Raw genomic sequence first — 14,913 nt, 5'->3', positions numbered from 1 at the left:
CACATGATTTCATCAAAATCGGAATATAATCACAAACATATCTCAAGATAAAATAATTCTCGATGTAATGAATTTTTTAAATTCTGATTTATGCCAAATTACATCTTCTATGGCTTCTGGACAGGTGTTAATTATCTTGTACACTGACACATCTTCTCTGGCACTTATCTTTAAACTCAAAGGTTAACACCCAGGCACCTGTTTCCATGAGAACCAATCAAATTAAATCTGGCCATGCATTTTGAATCCACATTCCATAACCTATGTCCTAAAAAAGACTAGACTGCACGCTCGGATTGCCGTATTTGTGCAAACTATGAAATTATGTGAAACGTTCATTGCAAAACGATATTATCTATAATGTCATTTTTTGAACGATAAAACATTGGGCAGGTGAGAAATTTTAAAAAAGTATATGATAAACTGCCAATAATATAAAAATTAATACAAATTTTATTCTTGTTCAAATGTTGTTTTAATATGCGAATAATTAGATTAAAATTGACATTTATTTACCATTTTTAAGAAAAATTAATTGTATATGAGTTTTATTCACAATTTCTTCAAAATGTTCTTTAGCACATAATTATGTAAGCACGTATAATAAATCTGTTACGAGCTTGTCTAACAACGGCTGAAGAAAATTTAACTCGATAAAATGTACATTTACACTGTGTACATTGTGTGGTAATGCCCCAAATTTGTGACAAATAACACAATGCTCATCTGAGTTGGGATACAACATGATGCCATATCGTGTACTATAGCTGAGTATGTTGTTACAGACCATTATGTACATCGTGTACATTGTGTGGTAATGCCCCAAATTTGTGACAACACAATGCTCCTCTGAGTTGGGATACAACATGATGCCATATCGTGTACTACAGCTGAGTATGTTGTTACAGACCATTATGTACATCGTGTACATTGTGTGGTAATGCCCCAAATTTGTGACAACACAATGCTCCTCTGAGTTGGGATACAACATGATGCCATATCGTGTACTACAGCTGAGTATGTTGTTACAGACCATTATGTACATCGTGTACATTGTGTGGTAATGCCCCAAATTTGTGACAACACAATGCTCATCTGAGTTGGGATACAACATGATGCCATATCGTGTACTACAGCTGAGTATGTTGTTACAGACCATTATGTACATCGTGTACATTGTGTGGTAATGCCCCAAATTTGTGACAACACAATGCTCATCTGAGTTGAGATACAACATGATGCCATATCGTGTACTATAGCTGAGTGTATGTTGTTACAGACCATTATGTACATCGTGTACATTGTGTGGTAATGCCCCAAATTTGTGACAACACAATGCTCCTCTGAGTTGGGATACAACATGATGCCATATCGTGTACTACAGCTGAGTGTATGTTGTTACAGACCATTATGTACATCGTGTACATTGTGTGGTAATACCCCAAATTTGTGACAACACAATGCTCCTCTGAGTTGGGATACAACATGATGCCATATCGTGTACTATAGCTGAGTATGTTGTTACAGACCATTATGTACATCGTGTACATTGTGTGGTAATGCCCCAAATTTGTGACAACACAATGCTCATCTGAGTTGGGATACAACATGATGCCATATCGTGTACTACAGCTGAGTATGTTGTTACAGACCATTATGTACATCGTGTACATTGTGTGGTAATGCCCCAAATTTGTGACAACACAATGCTCATCTGAGTTGGGATACAACATGATGCCATATCGTGTACTACAGCTGAGTATGTTGTTACAGACCATTATGTACATCGTGTACATTGTGTGGTAATGCCCCAAATCTGTGACAACACAATGCTCCTCTGAGTTGAGATACAACATGATGCCATATCGTGTACTACAGCTGAGTATGTTGTTACAGACCATTATGTACATTGTGTACATTGTGTGGTAATGCCCCAAATTTGTGACAACACAATGCTCATCTGAGTTGGGATACAACATGATGCCATATCGTGTACTATAGCTGAGTATGTTGTTACAGACCATTATGTACATCGTGTACATTGTGTGGTAATGCCCCAAATTTGTGACAACACAATGCTCTTCTGAGTTGAGATACAACATGATGCCATATCGTGTACTACAGCTGAGTATGTTGTTACAGACCATTATGTACATCGTGTACATTGTGTGGTAATGCCCCAAATTTGTGACAACACAATGCTCCTCTGAGTTGGGATACAACATGATGCCATATCGTGTACTACAGCTGAGTATGTTGTTACAGACCATTATGTACATCGTGTACATTGTGTGGTAATGCCCCAAATCTGTGACAACACAATGCTCCTCTGAGTTGGGATACAACATGATGCCATATCGTGTACTACAGCTGAGTATGTTGTTACAGACCATTATGTACATCGTGTACATTGTGTGGTAATGCCCCAAATCTGTGACAACACAATGCTCATCTGAGTTGGGATACAACATGATGCCGTGTACTACAGCTGAGTATGTTGTTATAGACCATTATGTACATCATGTACATTGTGTGGTAATGCCCCAAATTTGTGACAAATAACACAATGCTCATCTGAGTTGGGATACAACATGATGCCATATCGTGTACTACAGCTGAGTATGTTGTTACAGACCATTATGTACATCGTGTACATTGTGTGGTAATGCCCCAAATCTGTGACAACACAATGCTCCTCTGAGTTGGGATACAACATGATGCCATATCGTGTACTACAGCTGAGTATGTTGTTACAGACCATTATGTACATCGTGTACATTGTGTGGTAATGCCCCAAATTTGTGACAACACAATGCTCATCTGAGTTGGGATACAACATGATGCCATATCGTGTACTACAGCTGAGTGTATGTTGTTACAGACCATTATGTACATCGTGTACATTGTGTGGTAATGCCCCAAATTTGTGACAACACAATGCTCCTCTGAGTTGGGATACAACATGATGCCATATCGTGTACTATAGCTGAGTATGTTGTTACAGACCATTATGTACATCGTGTACATTGTGTGGTAATGCCCCAAATTTGTGACAACACAATGCTCCTCTGAGTTGGGATACAACATGATGCCATATCGTGTACTACAGCTGAGTATGTTGTTACAGACCATTATGTACATCGTGTACATTGTGTGGTAATGCCCCAAATTTGTGACAACACAATGCTCATCTGAGTTGGGATACAACATGATGCCATATCGTGTACTACAGCTGAGTGTATGTTGTTACAGACCATTATGTACATCGTGTACATTGTGTGGTAATGCCCCAAATTTGTGACAACACAATGCTCCTCTGAGTTGGGATACAACATGATGCCATATCGTGTACTACAGCTGAGTGTATGTTGTTACAGACCATTATGTACATCGTGTACATTGTGTGGTAATACCCCAAATTTGTGACAACACAATGCTCCTCTGAGTTGGGATACAACATGATGCCATATCGTGTACTACAGCTGAGTATGTTGTTACAGACCATTATGTACATCGTGTACATTGTGTGGTAATGCCCCAAATCTGTGACAACACAATGCTCATCTGAGTTGGGATACAACATGATGCCATATCGTGTACTACAGCTGAGTGTATGTTGTTACAGACCATTATGTACATCGTGTACATTGTGTGGTAATGCCCCAAATTTGTGACAACACAATGCTCCTCTGAGTTGGGATACAACATGATGCCATATCGTGTACTATAGCTGAGTATGTTGTTACAGACCATTATGTACATCTGATGACTTTAAAATGTACCTATATGAATATATATATATGATTTGATACATGAAAAAAAATAAGAGCTGAAATTTTCCCTCTTCTGGAGTAGCTAAAAGGAAAGATGTGGAAAAGCCCATAAACACGCAAATACTGGCTAATACTGGAGAAAAAAACATTTTTTCCGGTTATAAAGCTGTATATGGCTGGGTCATAACTTGACATTGTTTCTACACAGTAGATTTTAAATGTGGGCCAAACTACTAGAGCTGTCGGAAAGAAGGAAAGAAGGAAATATGACACAATTTAAATAGATGTAACAGCATACCAGGAATTTTAATTTTAGTCCGGAAAATAACAAATTAGATGACAGACCAGCACAACTTAGTTTGGTCATAAGGAAGTTATAACCTCCTGATATAAGGAAGTTTAGTGTCCTTTGTAGGCCTAAACATTTACATAACATCCAAATTCCCCATGCCATTATGCCCCATGAATATCACTACAGACACGTATGCTGAACCGCAAAATTACGCTGAACTGAAAAATTACGCTAAACTGCAAAATTATGGTTAACTTCAAAATGCCGCTAATTGCAAAACGGCAAATTCATACATCTGAATTGTAATTTATACAGTCTCTCAAGATCATAAAAAAATTAATGATTATTGACACTTGGATTGAATTCAGTATGAGAAGATCACCAGCATTGCACTGAATCCAGAGCACCTGTCAGCAACACAGACATACAGATCACTGCTCTGAGGTATGGTAAAGTTTTGCAAAAGTTCCAGCTGCTGTTGGCAGAATCCTAGAATGAAATAACAAAATTATTTTATTTCCTTGGATAATAAATTTGTTTTTAAAAACATGTGAAAATTTTCTCGGAAAATACAAACGAGCACTGAACAAATACTAGTACAAGGCATGAACATTAACAAAACATTCTCATTCATTTATTTCTTGATTGCGGTTGTTATATATATCTCTCCCACAAAAGCACACACATGTGCATGTAATATATCTGACCCAAGATTTCGCACTACCGACTCATTTTGAGTTCTGTTGTTGTTAGAAACATAGGACGTGATAAACCCACCACAGTACTAATTAATACGCAAATACGGCCATAATTGACAGAGATATTGTTACAAGCTCACCAGTTCTCCTGGCTGTAGTCGGTCTGATGAGCATCGTACACGTGGAATGTGTAAACGTGACGGGACTTGTTGGATTTGTTCTGTTCACTCTTGTGCACAACCAGACCGTGTATCAGCACCAGGGAACCTGCACACAGACACTGATTGATTCAGTCATCGGTTCATTAATTTAATCATTTATTTATTTACTTGATAACTGTTTTTGGCATCTTAATAATCACATCTATGAGCAGAGGAAACCAGTAAGAGGAGAGAGGAAACCAGTAAGAGGCAGAGGGAAACCAGTTAGAGACATGAGGAAACCATTAAAATACACGTGAAGCAGTAAGAGGCAGGAGGAAATCACAGTGCCTTGGCACATGCCAGAAAAATCTAACTAATAGACCACTTTTTCAGGCACAATAGAAACTCAGGTCCAAGCTGGATTGACTATTTTTCTCTTGTATAGAGAAATATTATGTTACCAGTTTGCCCACAAAATGTCATTGTAAAGGCAGGAATGAACAGTATACCTGAGATTAAAATAAGATATATTATTCTATTTGTCCCAGAATATACACAGCTTTGACCTGAATGACTTTTAGGCGGGAAAGGTCCCACATTTTGGTATACAGTGCAGTGCCCAGTTTCCTCCAAACTACCATGAACCGGTAAGTGAAATATTCTTGAGTGTGTCACAAAACCTTAATCAAATGATCAAATCAATAAATATGGCATAAACAAAACTATTTGTTAATCAGGTATTGGATAGGTATGAGTCGACTTGTACCTTTCTTGACTTCTACAGGAACATATTGTGACTGGTCAATCTCTGGCATTGGATTGGTGTAAATCATTTGCTTCCCATCCTGAGCATAGTTTGGGTTCCTGACAAATCGGCGGTTATTGAGCAAACCATCTGTGAATAAATATGTATTCAGCCATCCAAACAATGACATACATTTCCAGACAATGACATACATTTCTAGACAATGACATACATTTCCAAACAAATACATACATTTCCAAACAATGACATACATTTCCAAACACATACATACATTTCCAAACAATGACATACATTTCAAAACAAATACATACATTTCGAAACAAATACATACATTTCCAAACAATGATATACATTTCCAGACAATGACATACATTTCCAAACAATGACATGCATTTCCAAACAATGACATGCATTTCCAAACAATGACATTTATTTATTTATTTATTTATTTGATTGGTGTTTTACGTCATGCTAAAGAATATTTCACTTATAAGACGACGGCCAGCATTATGGTGGAAAGAAAACGGGCAGAGCCCAGGGTAAACCCACGACCATCCGCAGGGTTCTAGCAGACCTTCCCACTTACCCAAACAATGACATACATTTCCAAACAATGACATACATTTCCAAACAACAGGAATTTTAGACGGTTCAGATCTGAATGTCCTGCATGTACGTTTGGCCTCTATATTGACGCATAGCTGTAATACCTACCCAAGTTAATGTGTGATCAACGTGACTGGCAGACTGCTACATTTCTCTTACATGTACATCCACGTCTTGGTGCTGCTCTCTCATTTCTAATTTTCCTTCTATTCACCCTATATCTTCCATGTTAATTTGACATCTAAAGATACTGAGAAACCTACAAGTTAAACCTACGCCCAAAAGTCTGACTTACTAAAGGAAAGAACAAAAGAGTACACAGATTTGGACCACTTTGTTAAAAACAAGAAGGTTTAATATAGATCACATACATGTAGTTTGTTTTGGTGTGATTTTAATCTGAACATCACATGTATGTCAATGACTTGCCAGAGGTCTGTGGTTTATCTCATGCACACTGTTTTTTTTGCACTGTGGGGAATTAACAGCCGTGGTACAAGTGAAAATTTCGGGTATGGCATGACACCCCAATCAAGCAAAATAATTAAAGAAACATGTATCATCAAGTGTGGTAGTTGGATTTATTCCGCTGATCTGATCTGCTAATTTTGAAAACAGACAGGCGGTACTAGAAGAAGAAGAAGAAATTTTTTTTATAAATAGGTTTTTAAAATCTTAGATGCAAAAACGAAAAGATGTACAAGAAAAGGTTAAAAAGCAGCAAGATACCTTTGTGTGAACCTGGAATGAACCAGAGGCATCCGTTTTCCAGCGTGACGTCTTCCAGGGGAATCCAGTAACCATAGAGATTGAAAGGCTGGGTGTAGAGAAAAGAGGCGTCTTGGTGAGGCACCACTGTCAAAAATACATAGAGTTTTACAGAAAAGTGTGAAAGGTGTATGTAAACTGGTATTCAATCAAAAGGATGTCACAGTATAATACTGCACTGTGTGTTTGTGGGAGTCCAGATGGTTAACATGTATTGCTGGTGACTAGATTCCTGGCTCTGAGGATGCTGGTTCAAAACCCAGTGGCATCAGCCAAATTTGCAGCACTAGAATCTGTGTTATACTGGTACCAAGAGAGTTTAAATCCCATAGAACAACAATTACTGCTGTTTTTAAAGGAGCAATCTCATGCATGGCAGTACTTTACCATTCACAAAATATCACTGTGGTCTGCGCATGTGTTAACATCCAAAATCAGTCAAAAAAAAACAAAGCTCTTAAAATTTAGTGTGGCCTACATCATAAGTTTTGTTCCATGTTTGGAATCATTTTAACACTATAAATAGTACATGCAGGTGCGAGTCGTATTTACAGAAAGGCATTAATCTGAGGTGCCATAGGTAAATGAATAAACTTGACTTAATGAATAATTATGCATTTTTTGGCCAAAAATCCAGCATAGCCTTGTTAAGGACGTAACTATTTTCTAGCGCCATTAACAATGATTACTTTGTTATGAAATGAACTTACCTTCGCCACCAATGCCTGGTTGCTGAAAAATAAGAAAACATAAATCATGTATTGCCCTTGTGAAATACAATAAACATGTGTGTTGCTATGGTGACCAAAAACTATAACAACTATGGCTATGGTTGTTATAATCTTGTTGCATTGAACAGCTCAAATACTAAACATTCAGAACTGGGAATTCCCTAACTAGGCAATGTACACTGTCTGGTGGGAGCCAAATGCAGTCAAATGGTTAAGGAGGTTGTCTTTCAATTGCTAGGTCACATGCAATGTAGGTTCAGTAACATTTCAAGATTTCCAACGTTTCCCCTTCTTGCATTGCACTTGGGTCATTGGTGAAAATAAGCGAACAACACTGTGCTCTCATGTTGTCTTACATGAAGTTCATAAGAGACTCCCTGTCTTCTGCCAACAGACTATATATGTAGCTATGAACTGTGGGAAATCTCACCAGTAACTCACCAAAGGTTTACTTCAGGCGCTCTGGTTTTCTCAAGCAAAAAAATGATATATGGCCAGAGTATATGTGACAAAGTTTGAACTATGGCATTAAACAACAACCAAATAAAATAAATAAATCAAAGAGACTCCCTTAGAGAGTTCAGATGAGCAGCCCTAACAGATAAGATTGTGTGTTCAAATCCAACTACCGCCAGCTTGACTGACATCTTAATTGTGCACTATTGTCTGGGAGCTACATGCGTATATTGGTTTCCGCCACCCATAAAATTTGTTGCGCTCATAAAGTTTAAATATTTTTGAGCACACCATACAAACACACAAATGAAATATATTTGAATACAATGAAGTTAAGAATTCTGATTTACCTTGAATATATACATGCTCTGAGCCACGACAGGGTCAACCAACCCAAGGCACTTGGCCACATCCTGAGAATGCAAAAAGCAAATGTAGCTCTGAAGTTATCCTCACATGACAGACTATAATATAGAAGATTACAGCATAGTGAGTTAAACATGAGCAGTGACAACAGTGTGATAGTTGGCACATGGTCACACGTAACCGGTGAAATACGGGTACAGCACAGAGAGTAAAACCTGAGCAGTGACAAGTGTGATAGCTGGCACATGGTCACACGTAACCGGTGAAATACAGCTACAGCACAGAAAGTAAAATCTGAGCAGTGACAACAGTGTGATAGTTGGCACATGGTCACACGTAACCGGTGAAATACAGCTACAGCACAGAGAGTAAAACCTGAGCAGTGACAACAGTGTGATAGTTGGCACATGGTCACATTTAACCGGTGAAATATGGCTACAGCACAGAGAGTAAAACCTGAGCAGTGACAACAGTGTGATAGTTGGCACATGGTCACACGTAACCGGTGAAATACGGCTACAGCATAGAGAGTAAAATCTGAGCAGTGACAACAGTGTGATAGCTGGCACATGGTCACACGTAACCGGTGAAATACAGCTACAGCACAGAGAATAAAACCCACAACAGTGTGATAGTGGGCACATGGTCACACGTAACCGGTGAAATACGGCTACAACATAGAGAGTAAAACCTGAGCAGTGACAACAGTGTGATAGCTGGCACATGGTCACACGTAACCGGTGAAATGCGGCTACAACATAGAGAGTAAAACCTGAGCAGTGACAACAGTGTGATAGTTGGCACATGGTCACACGTAACCGGTGAAATACAGCTACAGCACAGAAAGTAAAATCTGAGCAGTGACAACAGTGTGATAGCTGGCACATGGTCACACGTAACCGGTGAAATACGGCTACAGCACAGAAAGTAAAATCTGAGCAGTGACAACAGTGTGATAGCTGGCACATGGTCACACGTAACCGGTGAAATACGGCTACAGCACAGAGAGTAAAACCTGAGCAGTGACAACAGTGTGATAGTTGGCACATGGTCACACGTAACCGGTGAAATATGGCTACAGCACAGAGAGTAAAACCTGAGCAGTGACAACAGTGTGATAGTTGGCACATGGTCACACGTAACCGGTGAAATACGGCTACAGCACAGAGAGTAAAACCTGAGCAGTGACAACAGTGTGATAGCTGGCACATGGTCACACGTAACCGATGAAATACGGCCTCTTATCAATTTACATGTGTGAATCAATCAGGGATTTATTCTAAATGTTCATGAAAATGCTTAAAAAATAGCAAATTACACACACCCCTTTAGGAGAATTAGGTAAAACAAAGTGCACTGGCAAATGCAATTTGTTAGATGCCACTGGTCCAGAAATACCCAATATGCTGTGTTGTCATCATATTTTAGGAGAATAATATTGTGAAGCATATTTTTATATATTTCTTAAGTTTACTTTTTTTTAAACTAAAATAAATATAACAAATGTTTAAAAGTCTATGTTGCCATATTGTTCAGACATGTACAAAATACAAAAATAAAAGTTGGACTGAAAAACAAAAGCGTTTTACATGTTCATCAGCATATCTTTTTCATTCTGAGAGCAGCACAAAACCGTTATGGCAATCGTATCATGCCTGCAGTACTGGTTGCTATGGTAACAGCTCATAATTAAGAGACAATAATTTCAACTGACAGCAATTGCTTCTCTCAAGAAAAGTATATAAAAGTAGAATTATACTAGTACCTTAACTTTGGTACCAAAGGTCACTTTTCGGAAGACTGGATTTAAATAATGCAGGGCTGAAAAAGCACATGAGAATAAATCAACATAAATACAAAATAAATACCAATAGAAGTTCGAGAAATGAATCATATGCTTTGAGTATTCTTTCAAAGTCTGCTAAAAAACTGAACTTTTAACATCTTAAAGATACTGTTCAGTTTTGGCATTTGGTATTTCAGCCATGTTCAGTATGTTAAAATTTACTCTAAGACGCATGTAAAAGCCTTAAAATGTTACTTTTGATACCAACACAAGTTTTTTCTGATAATAAATTAATCAAACAAAATACTCTTCGGTGTTCCTATAAAGTGGGAGAATCTATTGAAATCAAACAAAATATGTCACTTGAAAAATACTAAACTTTAGGTGAAATACTGTATACATGTACACATATGAAAATGTCCAGGTACCACAAACTCTAGTAATCTCAAACTATCATCCATCACCTCATGTCCAGGTACCACAAACTCTAGTAATCTCAAACTACCATCCATTACCTCAGGTCCTAAGGACAGTTTGGTAGAAGAGATAGTATATGTTCAAAATACAACAACATGAACAACTAGCCAATTTTGGAAACAATGGAGTAAAAATCAAAATTGTTTTCCATTTCTGTTTCTGCATGTGATATGCTTCACCACACAAAACTGAGGTCAATTTTCTCTACAGTTGAACTTTCTAATGTCTCAGTAACTCTCCACTTCATGACAGAAAATATTAAGCTTTGCAGATATCCAATAGCTGTCAGCTAAGATCCTACTCTGTCTATGATATGTACATTTGTGACTTTAATGAACATGGCCATCATTAAAAATAAGTTTGTTGGGCGTAACACAACCGATCCCCTAAAAATAGACTCTACTATGAAATTTTGTAATTTTGACAGGGCTTTTTTTTCTCTTTATGTTAATATCTTTGAAATATCTATCTTTTTTCATTAGCCATAATACCAACTGGGGGAAGGGTTTCACCCAACAAAGAATTTTTTAAGGATGGACCAAGTACACTATGGACTATTCATAACTGTGCCATCACGTTCACTACGAATGAAAAAAAGAGGGGATTTGTAAGATGTAAGAAGAAGGTTCTCACCATGCCCTATTTTGTTTAGCGATCGATGTTTGTCCACCTTTAAACGTCCTGTGTGGAGTGGAAAAAATTCTAAACATCACTGACAACACAACGCAGGCTTCTGGTTGGAGAAAAAAGCTACTTTCTTAAAGTGAAAGACAGCACCTGTCTTGATTCACACCAGCCCTTTGTGCAGAATTGCTATGTTGTTTTCAATGTTATTTGGGGAAATCTCATTAAACTAATAAAGCATGATGCTTCTCAGACATCCTGAGAATCCTGCTTTCGACTGAAATGTGCTTTAGTCAGGTGCTATCTTGTCCTTTAACAGCTGTGTTTGCTGTGATGCATAACTAAAGCACATGTACTATGCCCTACACACCAAGAAGGACACCCACATTTGTTACGCAGAATATCCTGACACTGGGTCAGTGCGTCTGTGGACTTTCCCTTAATGACACGGGGTCAGTGCGTCTGTGGGCTTTCCCTTAATGACACTGGGTCAGTGCGTCTGTGGGCTTTCCTTTAATGTCATGTGCCATGTGATGAAGACTCAAGACTCAATTACCACTGTCTTTGGCATGACATGAGTCTACATGCACCATGAACCGATCACCTCTTTGGTCAAAGATTCCCACCACTGTGGTCTATGCTGTTAATCTATGTATTTCACCGCTTCATGTATGCCACACTAAGTACTTCTGCCAAGTTTCACAGTGGAAATAAATGAACAGGTAAGTCTATGCCAACTGAGGCAAGTGTCCTGACTGGTCTTCAATTAACTGTTCGCAATTGTTTCATTATGCGTACTGATGTATTCTCATACATACTTCATGAATAAAACATTTTAGTGCACACAAATTTATATGTACATCCGAACATTTCATTACCGGCTTCATCAACAACACCTGCTTCGTAAAAGTATCGAATTTTGTCCACACTGTTCATGAAGTAGTCATCGCTTTTCTGAAAATAAAAACATGTGGCTAGATTAGTATTTATATTACCTGTATAATTTATTGGAGAAGGAAGTTGCCACATACAACAAAGCTGTAGGTCAAGTACTCAAAAGTCACACTTGGCCAAACATTCATAGTTTTGTCACAATTCAATGCACTATCCACTTTATTAACAAATGGCACTTGTTCTCCATTTGATTGGAGTGTCATGCCAAATCCATAAATGTTTACTTACACTGCAAGCGTAAACCGAAAACATATTTTGATCAAGTCTGAAAGTTATCAATGTATAGTTTTCTATTACAGAATGTACAATCTATAAATTGCTCAGAGCACCATGGACATTACAACGCCGTGATGTCAAACCAGGCAGAGCCTGGAGGAATCCAACGACCATCCGGAAGGCTGGAGAGGAAGCCAGCAAGAGCTGGCAAAGGAGAAAAGTGACGCAAATTCTTCAATATGTTACAATAAATGATTATAAAAATTAATACTGAAAATATTTCATGAATTATTTTAAGAAAGAAAACTTCCACACCCTTGTAAAATAACAATAATTTTTCTGAAAGCATTGTGTTAAATTATTCACAACAAGTGTTTGTACAGTTTAAATACCATGGACCATTAAAGCTAATATAGGTGCATCAAAAGTGCCAGTATATAGTTCAAAAGGGAGCAATCAAAAAAGAAATATTAGATTGTATCACTTATTTTTTTTTTTAAATTTGACCTGACCTGCTTACTGCCTGTCTCAAACACTGAGCTGTGTTCTTCAGGCTTCATTTCCTCTACCAGACGCCAGCATTCAGACTTTAAACTCTCAATTTGATCTTCAGTGAGGAAGTTATCCAGAACCACATACCCATCCTCCTTGAACTGTGAACAGAGACCATTGACAACATTACAATATTGACAGCAATATCACACATTATTCCCATCCTCCTTGAACTGTGAACAGAGAACACTGACAACATTACAATATTGACAACAATATCACACATTATTCCCATCTTCCTTGAACTGTGAACAGAGAACATCAACAACATCACTCACGATACCCTTTCTCCTTGAACTGTGAACAGAGAACATCAACAACATCACACATTATTCCCATCCTCCTTGAACTTTGAACACAGAACACTGATAACAACACACATAATATCCATCCCCCTTGAACTGTGAACAGAAAACATTGACAACATTACAATATTGACAACAATATCACACAATATACCATCCTCCTTGAACTGTGAACAGAGAACATCAACAACATCACACATTATTCCCATCCTCCTTGAACAATGAACAAGAGTGGAGTACAACTGGATGTAAACAAATCCACCAATTATGATGAAAGTGGACTTAAATGGCAATGCTGTATGCTGACAGAGAATTTTGTCAGAAAGATGGAATTTCAGTACTGTTATCTGACAATGAGTGTTTGTGTAAAGTCAACGGGAACAGCTGCATTCTCAGGTTATAGAAATAACTTGCACCAACTTGGTTAAAATTGACAACATGGCAGCACTCTCGATTATCTTAATGTGTGCAATTTTGATTACTATGTACTGTGGTATCTCGCTTATGTAACATCACAAAAACGCAAAACTATGCATCTGGTTTAGTGTTGTCTTCTTGTTTCTTTTACATGTAAATACATTTTGACAAGAGGGAAAAAATAAATGTGTTAATGCTGAAACAGGCATATAATATTTTGGCTATGTTAGTACCTGTATGCAAATATGCATACTTATACAGGTTTACCCATATGAACAGGTGAAGGAAAACTAGCTATCCAACTGATACTGTACTGATACTGTACACTGAATACTGCCTTACATATGTATCCTACATGTATCAGCTGATCTTTCTGAAACTGTTGGTAAGCATTCAGGTGAACAAATAATTAATAATGTCATTGACACAAAATAGGCAAACCCATATGAGGAAGACTCTGTGTTTCAGCCACAGTTAGGATATTCCATAGCTAAATTCGTACTGGAGAGCTTTGGGAAAAGACAACTGAGCGCAGACAGTACGTAGACACTATCAATCATATAAAATGATTAAATATGCACAATTCAAATTAAGGACAATTTTTCGTAAATTTTTGAAAGGCTGAAAATCTTACGGAGTACCAGTGAGCTAGTCCGAGTAGGCCTACACTGACTGTTCCTCAACTACATGTTAACAGTTGATGTAGCCTATAATTGGGCTACCAGCAAGCCTAATTAGTTTGGAGTGCGATTCCGTGCCTTCAGAGTGATCTCCCATGGATTGCTCTACTACGTACTGGCGACCAATTTATCATTTATGTCAGACTTTGAAGTGTTTTCTCACATTCCTTTATCTCGCTGATAACATGTGTGCATTAATAACCACGACCTTTTCCTGAAGAAGAAGTGACCTTTCCCCCAAACACTATCCACAAGCCAGGACAACAAACAAACCTTGGCAAGCTGTCCTTCGGTAGCCATGTT

At 37.9% G+C, this 14,913-nt stretch overlaps 1 protein-coding gene across 1 annotated transcript; it reads right to left on the bottom strand.

Moving 5' to 3' along the window:
- Nucleotides 1-4,105: 4,105 nt before the first annotated feature.
- LOC135480404 (phytanoyl-CoA dioxygenase domain-containing protein 1 homolog) lies at nt 4,106-14,910 on the bottom strand. Its single transcript, XM_064760235.1, has 12 exons — nt 14,884-14,910; nt 13,169-13,309; nt 12,365-12,440; nt 11,496-11,543; nt 10,814-10,908; nt 10,365-10,517; nt 8,584-8,646; nt 7,757-7,778; nt 7,008-7,133; nt 5,673-5,801; nt 4,904-5,030; nt 4,106-4,554 (listed from the first exon to the last, which is right to left on the bottom strand). The coding sequence occupies exons 1-12, from the start codon at nt 14,908-14,910 to the stop codon at nt 4,497-4,499; spliced, it is 1,065 nt and encodes a 354-aa protein (XP_064616305.1). The 3' UTR covers nt 4,106-4,496.
- Nucleotides 14,911-14,913: the final 3 nt, after the last annotated feature.

Source organism: Liolophura sinensis, chromosome 13 (assembly GCF_032854445.1).
Source record: "Liolophura sinensis isolate JHLJ2023 chromosome 13, CUHK_Ljap_v2, whole genome shotgun sequence".
NCBI classification, from domain to species: domain Eukaryota; kingdom Metazoa; phylum Mollusca; class Polyplacophora; order Chitonida; family Chitonidae; genus Liolophura; species Liolophura sinensis.
This window is presented reverse-complemented; position numbering and strand designations above follow the sequence as displayed.